At 43.4% G+C, this 20,641-nt stretch overlaps 1 protein-coding gene across 1 annotated transcript in view; it reads left to right on the top strand.

The window, feature by feature from the left end:
• The window catches only part of PCSK2 (proprotein convertase subtilisin/kexin type 2), a 364,203-nt gene that overhangs the window by 299,787 nt on the left and 43,775 nt on the right, over positions 1-20,641 (top strand). Inside the window, exon 7 of the mRNA XM_090286024.1 lies at positions 7,493-7,581. Coding sequence (XP_090142150.1) covers positions 7,493-7,581 — 89 coding nt within the window. The remainder of the gene's footprint in view (positions 1-7,492; positions 7,582-20,641) is intronic.

The following is a 20,641-nucleotide window of genomic DNA, read 5'->3' as shown; positions in this document are numbered from 1 at the left end:
TTTGAAAAATAAGGATAAGCTTACGAACCTCTGGGACAACTTTAAATGTACCAACATCCAACTCATAGGAGTGACAGAAGGAGAAGAGGAAGAGCAAAAAGTTGAAAACTTATATGAAAAAATAATGAAAGAAAACTTCCTTAATTTGATGAAGGAAATAGACATACAAGTCCAGGAAGCACAGAGACTCCCAAACAAGATGGACCCAAAGAGGACCACACCAAGACACGTCATCATTAAAATGCCAAAGGTGAAAGATAGAGAGAAAATCTTAAAAGCAGCAAGTGAAAAGCATACAATTACCTACAAAGGAGTTCCCATAAGACTGCCAGCTGATTTCTCAAAAGAAACTTTGCAGGGTAGAAGGAACTGGCAAGTATTCAAAGTAATGAAAAACAAGGACCTACAACCTAGATTATTCTATCCAGCAAAGCTATCATTTAGAATGGAAGGGCAGATAAAGTGGTTACCAGACAAAGTAAAACTAAAGTTGTTCATCATCACCAAGTCATTATTACATAAAATGTTAAAGGGAATTATATAAGAAAAAGAAGATCAAAATGATGCACAGTAAAATGGCAATATATTCACAATTATCAATAATTGAATCCAAATAACAAACTAAGAGAACAAGCAGAACAGAAACAGAATCACAGATATGGAGATCATTTGGAGGGTTATCAGTTGGGAGAGGAAGGGGGAAAATGGGGGAAAGGGGTGCAGGGTTTAAGAAGGACAAATTGGTAGGTACAAAATAGACAGTGGGGTGTGAAGAACAGTATAGGAAATGGAGTAGTCAAAGAACTTATATGCATGACCCATGGACATGAACTAAGTGGGGGATTGCTGGAGGGAATGGAGGTAGCAGGTGGAAGGGGCAAAGGGGAAAAACTGGGACAACTGTAATAGTGTAATCAATAAAATATATTTTTTAAAAAACCATACGGACTTTTTGGCCAACCCAATACATACCCCCAGAGAAACTTTCCACATGTGCACAATGAAATAATATACAAGAATGTTTTCTTTCAATTATTTTTAATAGCAAGCTAACTGCAAACAATCTGAAAACCTATTATTAGTATGAATAAGTAAATTTCAGCATATTTATATATGAATACACAGCACTAAAAATGAGTTCATGAAAAAACTCAAAAATACAAATGAATAAAGCAAAATTTAAATAGATCATATACTATGAAACATTTATATAAAGTTTGAAAACATATGTATATGCAGATCTGACTATAAGGTAATTGCATAAAAATATTCATGGACAGGTGTTCCAGTTGTCAAACTTAGCGTAGTGGTCAACTCTGAGGCATAATGGGTTCAAGGAGGGCTTCAATTTTATCTTTTTATGTTTATTTCTTTTAAAAATATATACCTCACTGGCTGCAATTCTCAGTTGGTTGGAGCATTGTCCCATAAACCAAAAGTTTTTGGGTTCAGTTTCCAATCAGAGCACATACTAGGTTGCAGGTTCAGTCCTTGGTTGGGACACATATGGGAAGCAAACAATCAATGTTTCTCTCTCTCTCTCTCTCTCTCTCTCTCTCTCTCTCTCTCTCTCTCTCTCTCCCCCCTTCCTCTCACTCTAAAATCAATTTTCTTAAAACATATCCTCAGGTGAGGGTAATAAATTAATTAATTAAAAAATAAAATATATATACCAATATAAAACACATGAATGAGCCCTGTAATTACAGGTTCTTTTGGCATTGAGGCTATCTAGGATGCCTTGACTGGTCATACACAGAATTATTTATGTTGCTTTACTCAAATTCTACCTATATAAATGTTAATCTCATTCAAAACACCTTACAGAAACACCCAGAATAATGCTTGACCAAATATCTGAGCACCCCCTGGCCCAGCCAAGTTGACACATAAAATAAAACCATTACACTTTTATTTGCACATTTCTCATAGTCAGGAATATTTGATAGTCAGGAATTTCTGACAGTCAAAGTCATGGTTAAGAGCAGGAGTTTAGAAGCAACATATTTGAGTTGAATTCTGGTTCTTCTTCCTAATGATAAGTGACTTAATATCTCTATGCCTCAACTCCCTCTTCTTTAAAATGGGAATAAGAGTTTGTTGCAAGGATTAAATAAAATAATGCAGTCAGCACTCTCAGCACAGTGGCAAACCCACAGTAGGTATCAATAAATGATATTTGTTATATTCACATTGCTCAGTATATCTTATTCTATGTCTTGAATGGAGCACATATAGAAAAACATGCTTTTGGCTGGAAAGGATAAGCAAGATGACCAATCACTCTAAAGAAAGGCCAACAACATGGAAAGAAGAAGTGTGCCTGCCCTCTCTCACTGGAGATCCCCAGGATCAGGGCAGGGCCTCCATTTTTTACTTGGACATCTCTGTAGCAACTGCAGTTGTCTGGAGAAGTCCCAGTACAGTCATCATGAAAGTCCAGGTTTTAACTCCATTATCCCACAGATTAACCATGTTTTGTCCCACCAGCCCTGCTTATCTATTGTAGCAGTTATCTCGTCGGCAGCCGTCCGTCTCGAGAGACGATGGTGTAGCTTCTTAAGAGTCTATCTGCACCGCCAAGAATGGCTGTGCAGTCCAACTCGGGAGTGACACGGTATCTGTCTCCTCCCGTGTTGAATCGACATCTTGTGATGATGCTGGAGTGTCCTCTCCAGTGAAGCTGAAGCTACAGAGCCTGGGCAGGGTGATATAGAGGGTCTGCTGTTGCCCATGCAGCAGACCCCCCCTCTCTTCGCAGCTGAAGGATCCAAGGGAAAGACGGAGTCAATACAGCTTGGCTTCAGGTGCGCCGCAGGAGTTGCCGGTGTTGACTACAACGTCAAACCGCCTTAGGGACTCCGGCTCCGGATTTTCTGTCGGGGTTTACTCCCTTAGCCTTTCCCCTGAAGAGGTATGCCGCAAGGCAGCGGAGGTTTTTTGGGGTCAGAGTTTTCCTTCTCTGATGTGCCCTGACTGGAAGATCGAACCAGCGACACTTAGCTCGCAGGCCGACGCTCAATCCACTGAGCCAAACCAGCCAGGGTAGCAGTTATCTATTGCCAAATAATGCCACATAACAATCATCCCAAAACTTATTAGCTTAAAACAATAAGCACTGACAATTGCACCCAAGTCTATAGGTCAGCTGGACAGTTCTGCTGATATGAACCAGGCTCAGCTTTGTATCTGGGCTCACCCATGTGTTCATGGTCAGCTGGAAGGTTGGCTATCAGCTGAGGTGACAGGCACAAAGGATTGCATGTCTTTCATCATCTAATAAGCAATCCTGGACATGTTCACATGACACCTGAGCATGGTTTCAAGAGAAAGGGGAAGCTGCAAGGCCTCTTGAGGTCTAAGCTCATCATTTCCACCAAATCCTTCTGGCCAAAACAAATCTCAAGGACAGACTGACTCAAGGAAGGGAGAAGTATGCTCCACTCTTCATGGGAGGAGTAAAAAAATCACATTGCCAAGGACATGAATCCAAGAGAGTAGTAGATTGGGACCATTTTGGGCAATGCAACACACCCATGACTCCTGTCATTTGCCTCCTATTGACTCATTAGAAAGAGGCAAATCAAGCAACCATATTTGTCCCTCACCCTCTATAGCTATGTTCACTTCTGACAGGTTTATGTTTTATTATAGAGGCAACAGGGAGCTACTGAATGTTTTTAGAAAGTAAAAAGACCAAATGAAAATAGATTTGGAAGAATATTTTCCTGATATTCAGGGAGCAAAAACATTTGCTTGAGACAATCAAGAAGGCGGGATTGAGGGAAAAGCATTCAAAGCAGTGGGAACAAAGCTTACAAAGGACCAGAAATGGGAAAAGATGGTGTCATGAACAAGTGGACAAAGCCTCTACTAGTTGCTTATAATTAATTAGTGTTGCCTAATCTAGCAATGAAATGTTTCTTCCCATATGTTCCTCTAGAAAGGCCATGACATTCATCTCCCCACTTAAAGACCAAAATCAAGAATATAGAAGGATCCAAATGCCTTTTATTTGCTCAATCAAGTTTACTTGCATTTGTCTCCAGACATCAGTGAACAGTCTTCAGTTAGAGATGAACTTATCACTGTAGGGAAAGGTAGTGGGGTGGTTCAGTAATTGAGTGCTGGTCTCAGACCTGCCTCAGTCACCTTCTTGCTGTGCACCTTGGAACCAGCAGCACCTTTAAGAGTCAGCTTTGACATCTGTGAAATGAAGCAGTACCTACTGGTAGCCCTCCTATGAGGATTAAAGCAAGTGAGGTAAAGAAAGCACTGAGCACAGTACCTATTAATAAATAACCACTCAGTAACTAGCAGATGGCTATTGGTCCTTCTATCTCTTGAGCCTCATAGAGCAGGTTCCACACATGATTCTGCTTTCATCAGTACCTCTGCATTCTCCACAGCTGTCGATGAAAGCATTGACTAGCCCAGGCATGGCCTAATTGCACAGTTCAGGTCTTAGGAGAAAGCTCTTGACAAGGCTGATCATTAACTAATAAGGAAATTAGTGCTCAGTCAAATTAGACATGGCATTAATTTTTAAACTTTTATTTAAAAATTATTTGTTCTGTATGAGCCAAACAGCAAGGAAGCAATTCACATTTAATCAGTATCCATTTTTTTTTAAATATGTGTGTGTGTGTGTGTGTGTGTGTGTATATATATATATATAAAAACCCTGGCTGGTTTGGCTCAGTGGATTGAGCGTCGGCCTGCGAGCTAAGTGTCGCTGGTTCGATCTTCCAGTCAGGGCACATCAGAGAAGGAAAACTCTGATTCCAAAAAACCTCCGCTGCCTTGCGCCATACCTCTTCAGGGGAAAGGCTAAGGGAGTAAACCCCGACAGAAAATCCGGAGCCGGAGTCCCTAAGGCGGTTTGACGTTGTAGTCAACACCGGCAACTCCTGCGGCGCACCTGAAGCCAAGCTGTATTGACTCCGTCTTTCCCTTGGGCCCTTCAGCTGCGAAGAGAGGGGGGGTCTGCTGCATGGGCAACAGCAGACCCTCCATATCACCCTGCCCAGGCTCTGTAGCTTCAGCTTCACTGGAGAGGACACTCCAGCGACATTGCAAGATGTCAATTCAACACGGGAGGAGACAGATACCGTGTCACTCCCGAGTCGGACTGCACAGCCATTCTCGGTGGTGCAGATAGACTCTTAAGAAGCTACACCATCGTCTCTCGAGACGGACGGCTGCCGACGATATATATATAAAGCACATATATACTTTATATATGGTATGTATTTTATATAAGTATATATTCAAATATATAATATGTGGTTATATAGATAATGTATAAGTATATATTACATGAGTAAAATATATAAATATATAAGACTATATTCATGAATATATCCATATAGAATAAATATATGCTTTAAATATATACTTAACTGTATACATTTAAACCTATATGTTTACTTCATTTAAATATATGAATAAAATAAATATGTACATTTAAATGTATATATGAATCAATATGAAGGGGGATATATATCATTTTATGTATATAGATACATGTGTGCGCTCTCATGCTGTTCATCATCACTTTAGTTATCAATTTCTTCAGCATTTGTCATAAGAAGGCAGTAACCATGAAAGCCATGTCCACGACACTCCTGTCAAGTTACACCCTAACTAAGAATCTTCTCAAGAACTCAGATGTGGTTTATAGAAAAGTTAGACTAGTTAGACTAGTAGGCAGTGATTTGCTCAACACTGTAAATTTTCATAGACCTTTCACCACAAGCACCAACTTCTATAATAACTTTAGGGTTTACTTAGACACAATATACAGATTTTATTCTTGTTTCAAATGGAACTTGCAGCCCAGGATGTATATAGTTTTTATGGAGGCAGGATTTACTTTTATTCATACAAAGAAAAAAGTGAGTGTGAATACATTTGTGTGTGTACTATAAGGGCTGGTGCAATAGCTCTGCTTGCCCCAAGAGGATGTCGCAAACAGTACACTAGTCAATACTGCATAAATCAAGACTGCCTAGGGCCCCTATGGCCAGTCAACCCCTACACCCACATCTCCTTATTGTGTGCTAAAATTTGAGCAGCAAGTGGAAAAGCCAGCCCTCCCCAAACTGGCCCTTCAGCAGGCTGTGCTTACACTGTTCCAGCAGACTTGGTAATGGAACCATTTTATCCATTAGCTGCCTCATATACCTTTAAAATGAACTTGTCAGGGTCAGGACTGGTAATTTCAGATGACTTTCACATCTTGCTGTTTAGGAGTAAAACACGGCATTCTGATTGACTTAAGAGTTTATGCTTATTTCAGTTCCCTAGTGCCACTAACAAAATACCCCAGAACTTAATGGCTTAACAAAGAACAAACATTTATTTGCTCACAATTCTGTAACCTGGGCAGGTACAGCCCATCTCTTTCTGCTAGCTGCTGACTGGGGTGATCTGACTGGTCTGGAGGAGGAAGGTGTCCCACACATCAGGCGCCTCATCAAAGGTGTTGAAACATTAGAGGGTGTTGCTGGGCCTCTCTCCAGATGCTCCATTCATTTGTGGGCTAACTCAAGCTCCTCTATATGGCAGCTGGCACCAGCTGATGGAAGCAGAAGCTTCCAGACCTTTTAAGAAGTAGTTCATCATCCTTCCACTGCATTTTATGGATCAACCAAAGTCACAAGGCCAATTCAAGGAGAGAGAAAATACACACAGGAAGGGAAGAACTATTTGGAACCTGTGGTATAAAGGAAGAGAGAAAAAACAAAAGGGAGAAAATGAATGCAATTACAGCATCTGTTGCAGAGAACATTCTAGAACATGAGCCCTGAGAAGGCCTTGCTCAGAATTACAAGGCCAGGCAAACCTTAGAAAGATTATCGAATAAATGCCTGGAGTTCTTAATCTGATCAGCCTCGAAGTTTCTATGGACCCCTAGAAACTATTCAAAATGTTGCAATATATGCTTTTTTAATTCCTGGAGCAAAGTGGGAATCTATATCATTCAATACATCTTCAAAGGAATCTGTGATCAAAAAAAAAAAAATTAAGAAGCATTATCCTGTTACTGACAGGAAGCATTACACCCCAATGGATGGGCCAGCCTTGAAATTAGGCATCAGCCCACAATTCTAGTGTTTCAAAAAAAAAAAAATCAGAGCTCTTCCAACCAGTACAAATCTGTTTTATATGGTGTTTCTTTTTCACCAAAGATTCATGTGTTTTGTGCAGAAAGATACTTAAAATTTTAAAGTAAAGATCAAATTTCAAGATTGAAATGTTCTGAAAAGCCTCTTTTAGTAGAAATAAGCCAAGGTCAAGAAGGCAGCTGGAGTGGGAGGAGAAAAAAAAGGGACACTGGGATACACAGATGGAAAATCAGGTGGGTCAAGTGCTGGCTTAGGGCTAACTGAGTCATTGAAAAGAACCAAATTGCTTCCAAGTGATAGAATTTAAGGAACCATCTCCAGAGTCTTTTGAAATTGTAATTTGTCTTTATTTTTCTCCACAGCCATGGGACCCGATGTGCAGGGGAAGTTTCTGCCGCAGCCAACAACAATATCTGTGGCGTCGGAGTGGCTTACAACTCCAAGGTCGCAGGTAAGCTGTCCCTGCTGAATAGCAGGCCCCAGTTCAGGCAACCAGCCCCACAATGCATTATCCTAGTCTCTGGGCTGGCCAAGGCCTGGAAAAAATTCCCACTGCCGCAGGAGATCTGGGACACATAGGTTTAACAAGAATGAAAAATTATTTTTATTTTAACCTATATTACAATATTAACAAACTTTTAAATTTTTATTTAAGTGTAATATGCAGAAAAATGCATAGATCACAAACATATAGCTCAATGATTTTTTACAGACTGGCCAAAACATAAAACATTACCAGGAGTCCAAAAGCCTTCCTTGTGTCCCCTCCCAGTTACTATCCATGCACACAAAAATAATCACAATCCTGATTTCTAAGAGCAGACATTGGTTATTGCCAGTTTTTAAACTTTATATAAATGAAATTGTATTTTCTGTACTCTTTCTTGTCAATATCAAAAACATTTTAATGAGATTCAAACAAAGACTGTAGACTACAAGGAGATGTGTATAAATTGTTATAAACATACTTGGAATCTTCAAAATTGTTTTCTGTTCTTTGTGTTTTGTACAATGTATTTCATCTTTAAGGAAAGATATTCTACCTAGAACTTTTTACTAGGTTCCACAAGAAAGATATTTAACAATTTAATCTTTACAGAAGGCTTTAGAAATGAGAGTGGCAAGTCACTAGAAACCAAAATAAGTGCCCATCCTAAAAAAGAGAGAGAGAAAAGGATGAAAAAGCAGGATTCATAATCTTTCAACAAGACGAGAATGGAGTGGCTCCTGGCTCATTCTAAATTTAGCATCAAATTGGTTCTTAATTTATTAAGGATTACTCACCCAACCTTGTTTCTCTTTTTTTACAACTGTCTTGATATTTTTCCTGGTGATTTAATGGAACCAGAAACATACTTTGTGCTGACACTTGCATTTCTAGGGACCTAAATAAAGCAAGAGCAACTTATACAGACACACAATTAACCTCTTTCAACACTGTTCACTAAGAAGCTTCCCTGAGCTAGGTGCTGAATTTCACAAAAGAATATATCTGGAAGGTTCTGAAATGTAAATAGAGGAGGCTTTGTCCCTCCCGTTTCAGCCCTCTTTACTTTGTGTGCATCCAAAATACTAGCATTAAAAGGTCAGAAGCCATTTTGAAAGCAGGGAAAGAATATCATCCAAGTAATATTTTATAATCTAGGTTTGTACCTCGTGCAGTAGCTGAGATGAGGTGTGTCCTCTATTCACAAGGCAAAACTGGAGGCAACTGAAAAATTCAAACCTGAATTTCTCATTCCCAGTGACGATCTTCAAAATAGATTTGAAGGCTCTGTATACCCAAAGTAATTGGTTTTTTAAACAAGGGTTTCTTAAAACTACACTGCCTACAAAAATTAAGAGTTAGAACAGCTCAATATGTTTTGGAGGTTTATTGGGGTTCCTTTACTCATCTGCTTCTTCTGTCTGTTCCTCTATTATCTGAACTCTGAAAACATCTGAGCTGCTAATCAAATGTACATAATTAAACTGCTCTCTTAATTTGCATTTCCTAGATGCAAAGCCAGACACCAAAACTGAGAGAAAGAAATTTTCCTCTACCTTTCTAGGTTCTTCTGGCTAGTCTAAGAATAAAATTGACATGAGACAGATTAACAAGAGAAAATAATCAAATTTAATTATATGCATATATACAGGGGTTCCATAAGAATATGGGGCCGAAGAACAGATAGAGCAGTTGAGGCTCATATGCCATCTTGAGCTAAGGAGAAGGGGGTAGTATTTTGGGATTTTGAAGGGGAATAAAGCAATTCACAAGGAAATGGAAAAGCCAGTGTTTGGTAAACAAATGTTTGCTGGGCCATGCAGAGACAATGAAAGACAGCAGACTCTGATCTCTAGGCCCTGCCACACCTATTTCACCTTACCCTGTAGTACCTAAGAGGACAGGCCCTCTACCTAAATTCTTTTAGGCAGTAAGAGGGAAGGTCAAAGGTTCTTCTTGAGTCTTTTGTTTCCTAAAAATAAAATAATCCTCATGCCAGAGAGACACATTTTGTGATAGCAAATTTTGTTTACCTACAGGTGCAAGTTTATTTGAAAGATGATCCCAGGAAGCCAGAGAAAGGGAAAGGTGGAGAAAGAAAGGAAGCAGCAGTGTGTGTAGATGAGCTGATTGCTCTCATAGACTACTGGGGACCTAAGTGACTATGGGAATACTTCTCAAAATTACCCCTCCCAAGGTGAGGAGGCTGACCCTCATTGGTGGGGAAGGCTGCTGAACGTGAACACCCTGGCCTGCCCAGCCTGACAGCTCACCTGAGCTAAAAAGAACTCCTAAAGCAGAGAGGACGGCCCCAGGCAAAACCATGCAGATGGAGGTAGTGGATCCAGGCAGAGTACAGCAGCCTCCATCTCACCTGCTGACTAACCCCCAACCCATAGGCGGGTGAATGCAGCCTGGTATCTCAAAGGCAGGACCCGTGCTCCCTGACACCCTCACAGCAATGCTTTGGGATTACAGAAACCAAGACCAGAGCTGGTGGGAGGCATGCCCAGCCACACAAAGATTTTCAGCAAAGCAGCCTCCTTTTCTCTCCTTTCCACTCCCTAAACCCCAGCTTTGCTCCTCCGTAACCACTCACTCTGATTCTAACTGCTCAAGGGCCAGGAAGCGCTATACCCTGTCCTGTGTCCCTTAGGTTAGGACATCCAGTGTTCTCTAGGCTTCCCCAGAGGAGCAAAAAGGAAATCGTCATGAGGAAGTGCTGAAGGGTTACTCAAAATCCCAACAAAAGCAGAATTTCGCGTTTCTCCATCTTACATATTCAGGGGGAACATTTTGTTCATTCTGATTGGCAATTATAAATTTTGCTGTTTTTTAATATTAAATGAGCTAGGGATGTGTGGAGCGCCACCTGGTGGCTTACTAAGCTCTTGCTAGCTTCTGGTGGTGTCAAGGTGTTACAGGTTGGGGAGGTGTTGGCAGCGAATATCCCAAGTCCCTCCAGGGTCCTGGGTCTCTCTTCACCTTGTCTTCAAGAAAAGGCTAAAATTATAGTGCTGTAGAATCTTAGTCTAGAAACAGAAAGGAAACAGATGAGATTATGAAATAAGTCTTCCAAAGGTAAACAAAAAAGATTAAAAATCATTGAACAACTCTTCTTCTGCCTGTTAGCTTCTTAGGTTCTCCTCTATTATAAACCTGGCTCATTATCCCATTGAGGATCCTGTATTTCTCTTGTTGATTTGCAAGCATTCATGTTATGTCCTAGATATTAGTCTCTGATCAGTTTTAATCAATGCAAATACCTTCTTCCAAACTTTTACAGGAGGTCATTAGTCCAACTGGATTCCACCTTTGTAAATTATGCTAACTGGGAGTCCCATTTTATATTTCTCTTAATAGTGAGTCAGTGTTTCCACTCTTTAATAACCCAGCCTGTCCCTTTGATTTGTGATGCCATCTTCATTGAACATTAAGTTCCCATTCATACATGGTTAGTCTCTGGGTACATATAATTTAAATAAAGCCTCCTAGCAACTATAATCTAGAAAGTATTAGCCACACTCCTTCTACTACTGAGCCTTTGCATATGCTTTTCTCTCTGTCCAGAATACTCCATCCCTACACTGTACTGAGCCACCTCTCTTCATCCTTCAGCTCTCAGGTTCCCATTGTTTTCTCCCACATCACCTAAAGCCTGCTGAACTTTTCTACCCCAACTGTAACTACTATTGGATATTGCATATTTTTGTTATTGCATGTTGTTGTATATATTCATAACTTTCTCCTCAGGTAGATGACAGTCTCCATGAGGAGAAAGGCCATGTCTGTCTTTTTTCACGCCTCAGCAATTAGCACAAGGCCTGCACACAGTGGGTGCTCAACCCCTATTTCCTGAACAGCCGAAAGCAAGGACAAAATAAAAAAAAAGAAGGGCCAATGAAGAAACCCATTATAAACAGTAGAAATTTTACTGTTGAATGGAAGTATGCATGGATGATTGGAGTGAAGAGATTAATGGCATGAGGCTTTAAGGACCAAAGCTGATGCAGTTTCTATCTAGGAAGCTAAAATAGCTCCTTTCAGACTTCTGGCCGAGATGGAGGCCTAGACTGACATGTTCCATCTCCCTCCACAACTAAGAAGGAATACAACTACCACAAAACCAGAAATAACCAGAAGTTCCAGAAAATAAATGGAGGTCTGCAAGTCCAACATATGAAGTTATAAAGAAGTGGTGCTCATCCGGACGGGTAGGAGGGGCAAAGCTAGAGCAGAGAGGCCAAGCTGTGCAGCAGCAATGGCTACAGGACGGCAGTAAGCACAGACACCCATATTTAAGGGGAGGTGAGAAGCACCTGGGGAGCACCCCTGGCTGCAGACCAGACCCGTCAGCTTGTGATTCCAATGCTGGGGAAGGCAGACCCTCATTGCCTTGGACTGTGAGGCCCAGAGTGGGTGGGGATGGAGAAGGAGGCTCCCGGTCTCTCAGCAGAGAGTGAATGGCAGGAATCCATCTTGGACCCCCACCCCCACAGACAACACCACAGCGTGATGAGAAGGGTCACCCAGTTGTGACAAGTGCATGGGGCTCTGCCCCCTATAGCATAGGAGGTGTGACAGCCCCGCCCAGGAAGCAAAGGTAAACACAAAACTGTCAGGAGGGCACAGATCATGATAGAGATTCCGGTGAGGCAGCTGACCAGACAGCAAATATCTAATCTAACAAAGCAGCAGATAGGAAATCTTTCTGAGACACAGTTCAGAGCTTTGGTTATAAAAGTGCTTACAGAACTAACAGCAGATCTTAAAGAAGACAAGGAAAGAATGAAGGCTAGTCCTGCTGAAATGAACAAAAACACATACAAAACTAGTGGTGAGGGAAAGAAAACCAGGGATCAAATCAACAAATCAAAACATAGGGAAGGAACAAACAGTGAACCAGTGCAGAAAGAGGAAATAAAAAGTGAGGAAAATGTAGAGAGGCTCAGAAGCCTATGAGACAGCTATAAGCAGGCCAACATCCAAATCATAGGGTTGCCAGAAGATGAAGAAGAACTAGAAATTGAAAAATTATGTGAAAAAAATATTAAAGCGGAACTTCCCTAACCTGGAGAAGGAAATAGACTTACAGGTCCAGGAAGCACAGAGAGTTCCAAAAAAAACTGGACCCAGGGAGAACCACACCAAGACACATTTTAATCAAAATGTCAAAAATTAAGGATAAAGAGAGAATCATAAAAGTAGCAAGAGAAGAAGAGAATTATGTACAAAGGGGTCCCAATAAAACTATCAGCTGATTTCTCAAAAGAAACTCTGCAAGCAAGAAGGAACTGGCAAGAAATATTCAAAGTAATGAAAAGCAAAAACCTGCAGCCACGATTACTCTATCCAGTGAAGCTGTCATTCAGAATAGAAGGGCAGAGAAAGTGCTTCCAGGACAAAGTAAAACTGAAGGAGTTCATCAGATCCAAACCACTGTTATATGAAATATTAAAGGGACTTGTTTAGGAGAAAGAGGATCAAAACTAGGAATATTAAAATGAAAACTGTATCACAACAACCAACAACAGAAGCTAGGGAACTGAAACAAAGGTAAACTAAGTAGGCAACGAGAGTGGGAAAAGAATTATAAGTATGGAGAACGTATTGGGGGGAGGTCAGCAGGGAGAGGAGAGGAGAAAGGGAGGGAGATGGTACAGGAATTAAGAAGCATAGTAGGAGGGAGTGGAGTAGACAAGAAGATGTTGAGAACTATATGCACAACCAATGGACATGGACTAAGTGGGGGGTGGACCATTGGGGGGGGTGTCACTGCATGGAGGGGGAACAAAGGGAAAAGAAATTGGGACAACTGTAACAGCATAATCGATAAAGCATATTTTAAAAGTAAATAAATAAAATATCTCCTTTTCCACCAGCACCATCTTACCTCTGTTCCTTTATTCCAATCAAATCAACAGTTCCAAGGAGACCTGGACCTTGCTGTTGGGTGCATACCACATGCCCAGTCCTGGTGTGGCTGACAGGATACAGCAAGTGAGCCTGCAGACAAAATACCTGCTCTCACATAGCTGATAGTCTAAGAGAAGACTCTGACAATGAGCAAATAAGCATGATAATATCAGATAATGATTGCTGGTAGGGACAGAACAAAGCCAAGTCGCAGAGAGTAACTGGGACAGGGCACAGCAAGAGACTTAAGGGTGGGCTCTACAGCATCATCCCTGTCAGCCACAGGGTACAGCCAGGTGAGATGCGATTGGCCCAACACCTCCCTTCCTTTTTAAGCTAGAACATAAAGATTTATTTATTGGGCTTCAGGATGAAATCCCCTTGACCAAAGATTCTGAAGAGTTTGAAAATCACACTGTTGATCATTGTTAAAATAACCTGGAATTTTGCTACCAGCAATGAACTGCATCTACATATTTGGGTTTACACATTTTTTATCTGAGTTTTTAAATAAATCAATAAAATCACCCATTAGTACAATAAATAACATTTTCATTTCCTTAAAACTTTGATCAATGTGAATTTGCTCCTTAGCTTGCTGATTAACATCCATAAGTGCTAAATGTGGCAGTTAGAGATAAAGAGGTTGGTGGGTAGATGTTGCATTTCCTGGTGTCAGGTACAAGCTCATGTTTTGTAACAGGAAAAGAGGAAGAAAAGATTTCTTCCAGGGCCGTGATCCCCATAGAGCAGCAATTTTTAACCTTTTTCATCTGATGGCACACATAAACTAATTATTAAAATTCCATGTCACACCAAATATATATATATATATATGATCTGACAAAAATAGGTATAATTTTTATTGATTTACAAAAATATAGCAATATAGCAATAATATAGCCGGCAGCCGGCAGCCGGCAGCCGTCCGTCTCAAGAGACGATGGCGTAGCTTCTTGAGAGTCTATCTGCACCGCCGAGAATGGCTGTGCAGTCCGACTCGTGAGTGACAATCCCTGCCGCACTTGTTACAGGTGGAGGCAGATGGCTGTTGTTGCTGCTGTTGACGCTGCTTCCGCCTCGATCTTTTCTGGACCGCCTCCTCTTTGCGCGCAGCCTCTGCGCGTGACGTACCTTGCCTGACCGCGAGCCTCCAGGCTAGGCGGTCGTCTGCTTGAACTTCCCATGTGTTGAGATTGATGGAGCATTGTGTCATGTCCTTTTTGCAGATGTCTTTGAACTGCAGTTTTGGGCGCCCTGTCATCCTCTGGCCTTCTGCTAGCTCGCCGTAGAGGAGGCCTTTGGGAATACGGCCTGCATCCATTCTTTTGACATGGCCGAGCCACCTGAGGCGTCTCTCACTAAGAACTGCATGCAAACTGCTCATGTTGGCTCGCTTCAGCACCTCGGTGTTGGGAACCTTATCCTGCCAGGCGACATGCAGGACGCATCGCAGGCACCTCATGTGGAAGCTGTTGAGTTTCCTTTCATGCCTTGCATAGGTGGTCCACGTCTCGCTGCCATAGAGGAGAGTGCTGAGTACGCAGGCTTGGTAGATGCGCAGTCTGGTTTTCTCAGTGAGGCTGGGATTGTTCCACACTCGCCGGTTCAGTTTGGCCATAACTGTGGCTGCCCTGGCGATTCTCCGGTTGACCTCCAAGTCAACTGACAGAGAGCTCGAGATGGTGGACCCGAGGTAAGTGAAGTCGTTGACAACCTCCAGGGTGTATCCGTCGATGGTGATGCATGGGGGAGTCCCCGTGCCTTGAGCCATAACGTTCGTCTTCGTCAGGCTGATGGCTAGTCCGAACTCCTTGCATGCGTGGGAAAGGCAAGTGACTAGCTGATGGAGTCCCTCTTTGGAGTGTGATGTCAAGGCTGCGTCGTCGGCGAAGAGCATCTCACGGATGAGCACCTCTTTGACTTTGGTCTTGGCCCGTAGACGGGCCAGGTTGTAGAGCTTGCCATCGGATCTGGTGTGAATGAAGACACCCTCGCTGCAGTCCTTAAAGGCGTATTGGAGGAGCATGGAGAAGAAGATTCCGAACAGCGTAGGCACGAGGACGCAGCCCTGCTTTACTCCGCTGCTGACTGGGAAGGCCTCAGAGGTTGCGCCGTTGTAGGACACCATGCTGTGCATGTTGTCGTGAAAGGACATGACCACAGCAAGCAGATGTGGTGGACAGCCAATCTTCCATAGCAAGCTGAAGAGTCCGCTTCAACTGACCAGATCAAACGCCTTCGTGAGGTCGATAAAGGCGAGGTAGAGTGGTTTATGCTGCTCGTGACACTTCTCCTGCAGCTGACGTAGGGAGAAGATCATGTCCACTGTTGATCGGCCAGCTCTGAAGCCACACTGGGACTCTGGGTAGACGCGGGAAGCAAGGGTCTGCAGGCGGGCAAGAGCGACCCGGGCGAATACTTTGCCGACGACGCTGAGGAGAGAGATGCCCCGGTAGTTGTTGCAGTCGCTGCGGTCTCCTTTGTTCTTGTACATGGTGATAATGTTGGCGTTTCTCATATCCTGGGGGATGTAACCCTCCTTCCAGCAGAGACAGAGTAGATGGTGGAGCGGCTGTAGCAGGACTGGTTTCCCGCTCTTTAGGATTTCTGGAGGGATTCCGTCGCTTCCTGGTGCTTTCCCGCAAGCGAGGCGGTCGATGGCTTTGCCGAGCTCTGCCGCAGTAGGTGGGGTGTCTAGCTCCTCCATGACTGGTAGGTCTGGGATGGCGTTAAGAGCAGTGTCTGTTACGATGTTCCTCGTCGCGTACAGCTCGAGGTAGTGCTCGGTCCACCGCCGCATTTGCTGTTCCTGGTCAGTGATGACCTCACCTGTCTTGGACTTAAGGGGGGCGATCTTGGAGGGGATTGGGCCTGTTGCCTTCTTGATACCCTCATACATTCCTCGTGCGTTGCCTATATCGGCGGCTTCCTGAATGCTTCTGCACAGGTTTAGCCAATAGGTGTTGGCACAGTGGCAGGCGGTCTTCTGGACTTTGTTCCTGGCAGCCCGTAGAGCTTGAAGTGTACTGGGAGTGGGCGTGGCCTTGTAAGCCAGTAGGGCCTTCCTCTTAGCCTCGATCACGGGTTCCATTTCTTCCCAGTGAGCCTCGTACCAGTCAGCGTTCTTCCACTCTTTCTTCCCATAAGCAATAATGGCGGAGTTGTATATGGCGTCGCGGAGACGTGGCCAATTGGATTCGATAATGTCATCTGCCGCCATTCCCTCGCCGAGTGCATCTTCCATCCTGTTGATGAATTGCTGGGTCTTAACTGGGTTGCTGGCACAACTGGTGTTGATGCGTGGGCGACCCTTCATCTTGGAGTGGTGCAACCTCTTCGGCATTATGCGCACCTTGCTTACCACGAGGGCATGGTCCGTGTCGCAGCCTGCACTGTGGTAGCTGCGGGTGAGGAGGGTGCTGCCAATATCCGTTCTTCTGGTGATGACGAGGTCAAGCTGGTGCCAGTGGCGGGAGCGGGGGTGCCTCCATGACACCTGGTGGATCTCTTTGCACTTGAAGAATGTGTTTGTCACGCACAGGCTGTGGTGACACAAAAGCTCAAGCAGTCGCTGACCATTCTCATTGATCTTTCCTCTCCCAAAGTTTCCGAGGCAGGTGGGCCAGGCCATGTGGTCGGCTCCTACTCTTGCGTTGAAGTCTCCAAGGAGATAAAGAGCGTTACTTCTGGGGATCTTGGATAATGCTTTGTCCAGTGCATGGTAGAACTGTTCTTTCTCTTCAGTGGTGGCGCAGAGGGTTGGGGCATACGCGCTAAGAATGCTGACTGGGCCGAAAGTTGTTGACAATCGGAGGGTAAGTAATCTCTCTGTGCCTCCTGTGGGTGGCTCTATGGAGTTAACAAGCGTGTTCTTCACAGCGAACCCAACACCGTGCTGTCTTGGTTGGTCCGGAGACTTCCCTTGCCAGTAGAAGGTGTAGTTGGTTTCTCTGATAGTTCCGTTGTCGGCCAACCGGGTCTCCTGTAGAGCCGCAATGTCGATGTTTAGTCGTGCCAATAATAATAATTACTTACCCTTTTTGCTCCAACGTGACTTTTTAACAAATCAGATGCCTATACTTGTATATGCGGATTTCTGGTACCAAGAATTAACCAATCAGATGCAACTTTATTATACAACATGACCAATAAGATCCTACTCTATTACATGACCTACATATTTATAGTTCAAGACAGGGCATTTACCGCGGATGGCTATTTTGTTGTTCTTGTTGTTGTAGACTTCTGTCATTTTTTTATTTGGCAGTCTAAGGGAAAAGAGGTCAGTGCCCCTGCCTAAATAGGTATTGCATGTTTTAAAAATTCTTGCAGCACACCAGTTGAAAATTGCTGCTCTATAGGCAAGCAGTAGTGTAAATTGTGCAGACAGGCATGAGGCTCAGAACCTAAAAGAAGAGAGGAGGGAGATGCAGAGCCACCACTGGTCATTAATGTGGTGATCAGGCCCGGGGGGTTAGGGGGATGGAGGAATAGATGCTTGATGTGCACCATGTCTCCTCACCATTGAGTCACATTAGCCAGCAGAGCATTTTTACAAATGTGAAGACACTGCATCCTAGCTCCCTGGTCTTCCCTCTTTGACTCTGTCTCTCACTCTCATGCGTTCTCTATGTCCTCCCTCTCTGTCCTCCTGTAGCTCCTAGAGTACCGAGAGACAGAGGAGGAGCTCTCCCTAAAAACCTTTGGGTCACCCTGAGCCTGTGTCTTGGCTGCTAATGGTGCAGTCACTTGCAAAAATTAATGCTGTGTCTCATTCAATTAATATATGCCTCATTCCTCCAGAGCTTAACGAGATTAAAAAATGTCAGGCGCCTGGCCCCTGAATATAAATGAGAGCCTTGCTTCCGATCTGTGGCTGCCCTTGTCTCTCTTGATGCTGAAACAGTCAGAAGATTAATGCACACCAGCTCTGATGTTCTGTGCTGCACAAAGGGAGCCAGGGAGGGGATGAAAAGGGGGAGAGACAAAGGGATAAGAGCTGCAAAGAGAGAGGGTACAGGACACAGCTGGATGCACCATGCACTGGCTGTATGACAAAATCCAGTGTTGCTATTGGCTGGCAGGTAGTGGGACAGTCCAGGCCTACTTTGGCCAGGGTCAAATTTGTCTCACCTTCCATTTAAGGTGGCTGTTCAGTCCTGGTCATCTGAGCACTAGACAAATTCAAAACCATCTGAAGTTTCTTATTGCAAGAAAGTGAGTACCATCGTCTCTGTGATATTTCCTTGTCCACAAAGTGAGCATGACTTCTTACAGGAAGAAGCTGTCGGCAGCCGGCAGCCATCCGTCTCGAGAGACGATGGTGTAGCTTCTTAAGAGTCTATCTGCACCACCGAGAATGGCTGTGCAGTCCGACTCGGGAGTGACACGTTATCTGTCTCCTCCCGTGTTAAATCGACATCTTGCGATGACGCTGGAGTGTCCTCTCCAGTGAAGCTGAAGCTACAGAGCCTGGGCAGGGTGATATGGAGGGTCTGCTGTTGCCCATGCAGCAGACCCCCCCTCTCTTCGCAGCTGAAGGGCCCAAGGGAAAGACGGAGTCAATACAGCTTGGCTTCAGGTGCGCCGCAGGAGTTGCCGGTGTTGACTACAACGTCAAACCGCCTTAGGGACTCCGGCTCCGGATTTTCTGTCGGGGTTTACTCCCTTAGCCTTTCCCCTGAAGAGGTATGCCGCAAGGCAGCGGAGGTTTTTTCGGGTCAGAGTTTTCCTTCTCTGATGTGCCCTAACTGGAAGATCGAACCAGCGACACTTAGCTCGCAGGCCGACGCTCAATCCACTGAGCCAAACCAGCCAGGAAGAAGCTGTACTATTTAGTTTATTCTGTGACCTGTGGGCAACTTTTGTTGAACAAATTTTTTAAATAATAAAATATAGATGAACAAAAAACAAAAGATGGAGTTTTAAATTTTCTATTCTTTATAAAATGAACCATAAAATTCAACTCCCAGAAAGTTCAGACCATGCTTATTTTGGATAAGCTTCCTCCAGGAGAAATAATGTTAACTCATAAATATATATTTGTTGGAAAAAATGGTGACTTGATTTATAAGTTATGGCAGAGGATGGAAATCTCAACCTGTTCTTATTTGTTCTTCTGGGCTATTGTTTCTGTTAGGGAGAAAAGCAACCAAATTAAGTAATAATACTATACATTTATTTACCAAATATTTATCAAGCTTAAGATAAATTCCAAGAACCATGATGATGCCCTGCATCACAGAAGTGAACAAAATAGACACATACCCTGTACTCAAAGACCTTGCTACCTTGTGCTGAATGAAACATACAAACAATGTTAAAAGAAGGCTGAAAGTGTGGTGTTAATGGAAAACCTGGAGAACTGGATCCAGAAAGTCTTCTGGGGAAAAGCCTGCTGAACACATATTATGGTTAGTCAAGAGGAGGGCGAGTCCTGGTGGAAGCTGCAATGCATACCCAAGGGGTGGGCTATGAAACATTGAAGAGAAATGAGAGACTCTTAAGAGAGAAGACAATTTTATGTCAATTTTACACATCCTGCAAGAACCATAGTTGTCCTTCTTTAAACTGATTCACATACCATGTTAGAGAATGATGCTTGTGTAATAATGTCCTTTGACCATGGGGAAAAATAAGAAGTATCAGCATCCAAGCTTTGACTGTGTGTAGCCCAGCCCCTTCATTTCAAAATTTCCGTTGACAAAAAGATTCAAGTTGGTGTACTAAAATTCTAGGCTCCTTGCCACAAAATAGTGTATCAAGCACAGAACAATATGGCACCAAACACCAACGTTTTGAGGTACAAAAAGCCCATCCCACCGGCTGCTGCTGAGTTAACTCTGAAGAGACTTTTTAGGGCCAGTCACAGGGTGATGTGAATCACAGGTGCCTACAGGCATGCCCCTTCTCTGTGTTCCTCTGCCCAGCTCAAGTTTACCCCCACCACATGCACAATCCAGGACTGCAGGACTCTGCTTCTTTTCAACTGCCCAGCAAGAAGTAACTCACACAAGGCATCAGAGAGTAACACCAACTTTACAAAGATGCCATAGGGGACAAAGAGAAGGGGTTTGTAACATGAACCCATTATTAGTGTATTTTA

The sequence above is a fragment of the Furipterus horrens genome, unplaced genomic scaffold (genome assembly GCF_987537825.1).
Source record: "Furipterus horrens unplaced genomic scaffold, mFurHor1.1.pri manual_scaffold_8, whole genome shotgun sequence".
NCBI classification, from domain to species: Eukaryota; Metazoa; Chordata; class Mammalia; order Chiroptera; family Furipteridae; genus Furipterus; species Furipterus horrens.
This window is presented reverse-complemented; position numbering and strand designations above follow the sequence as displayed.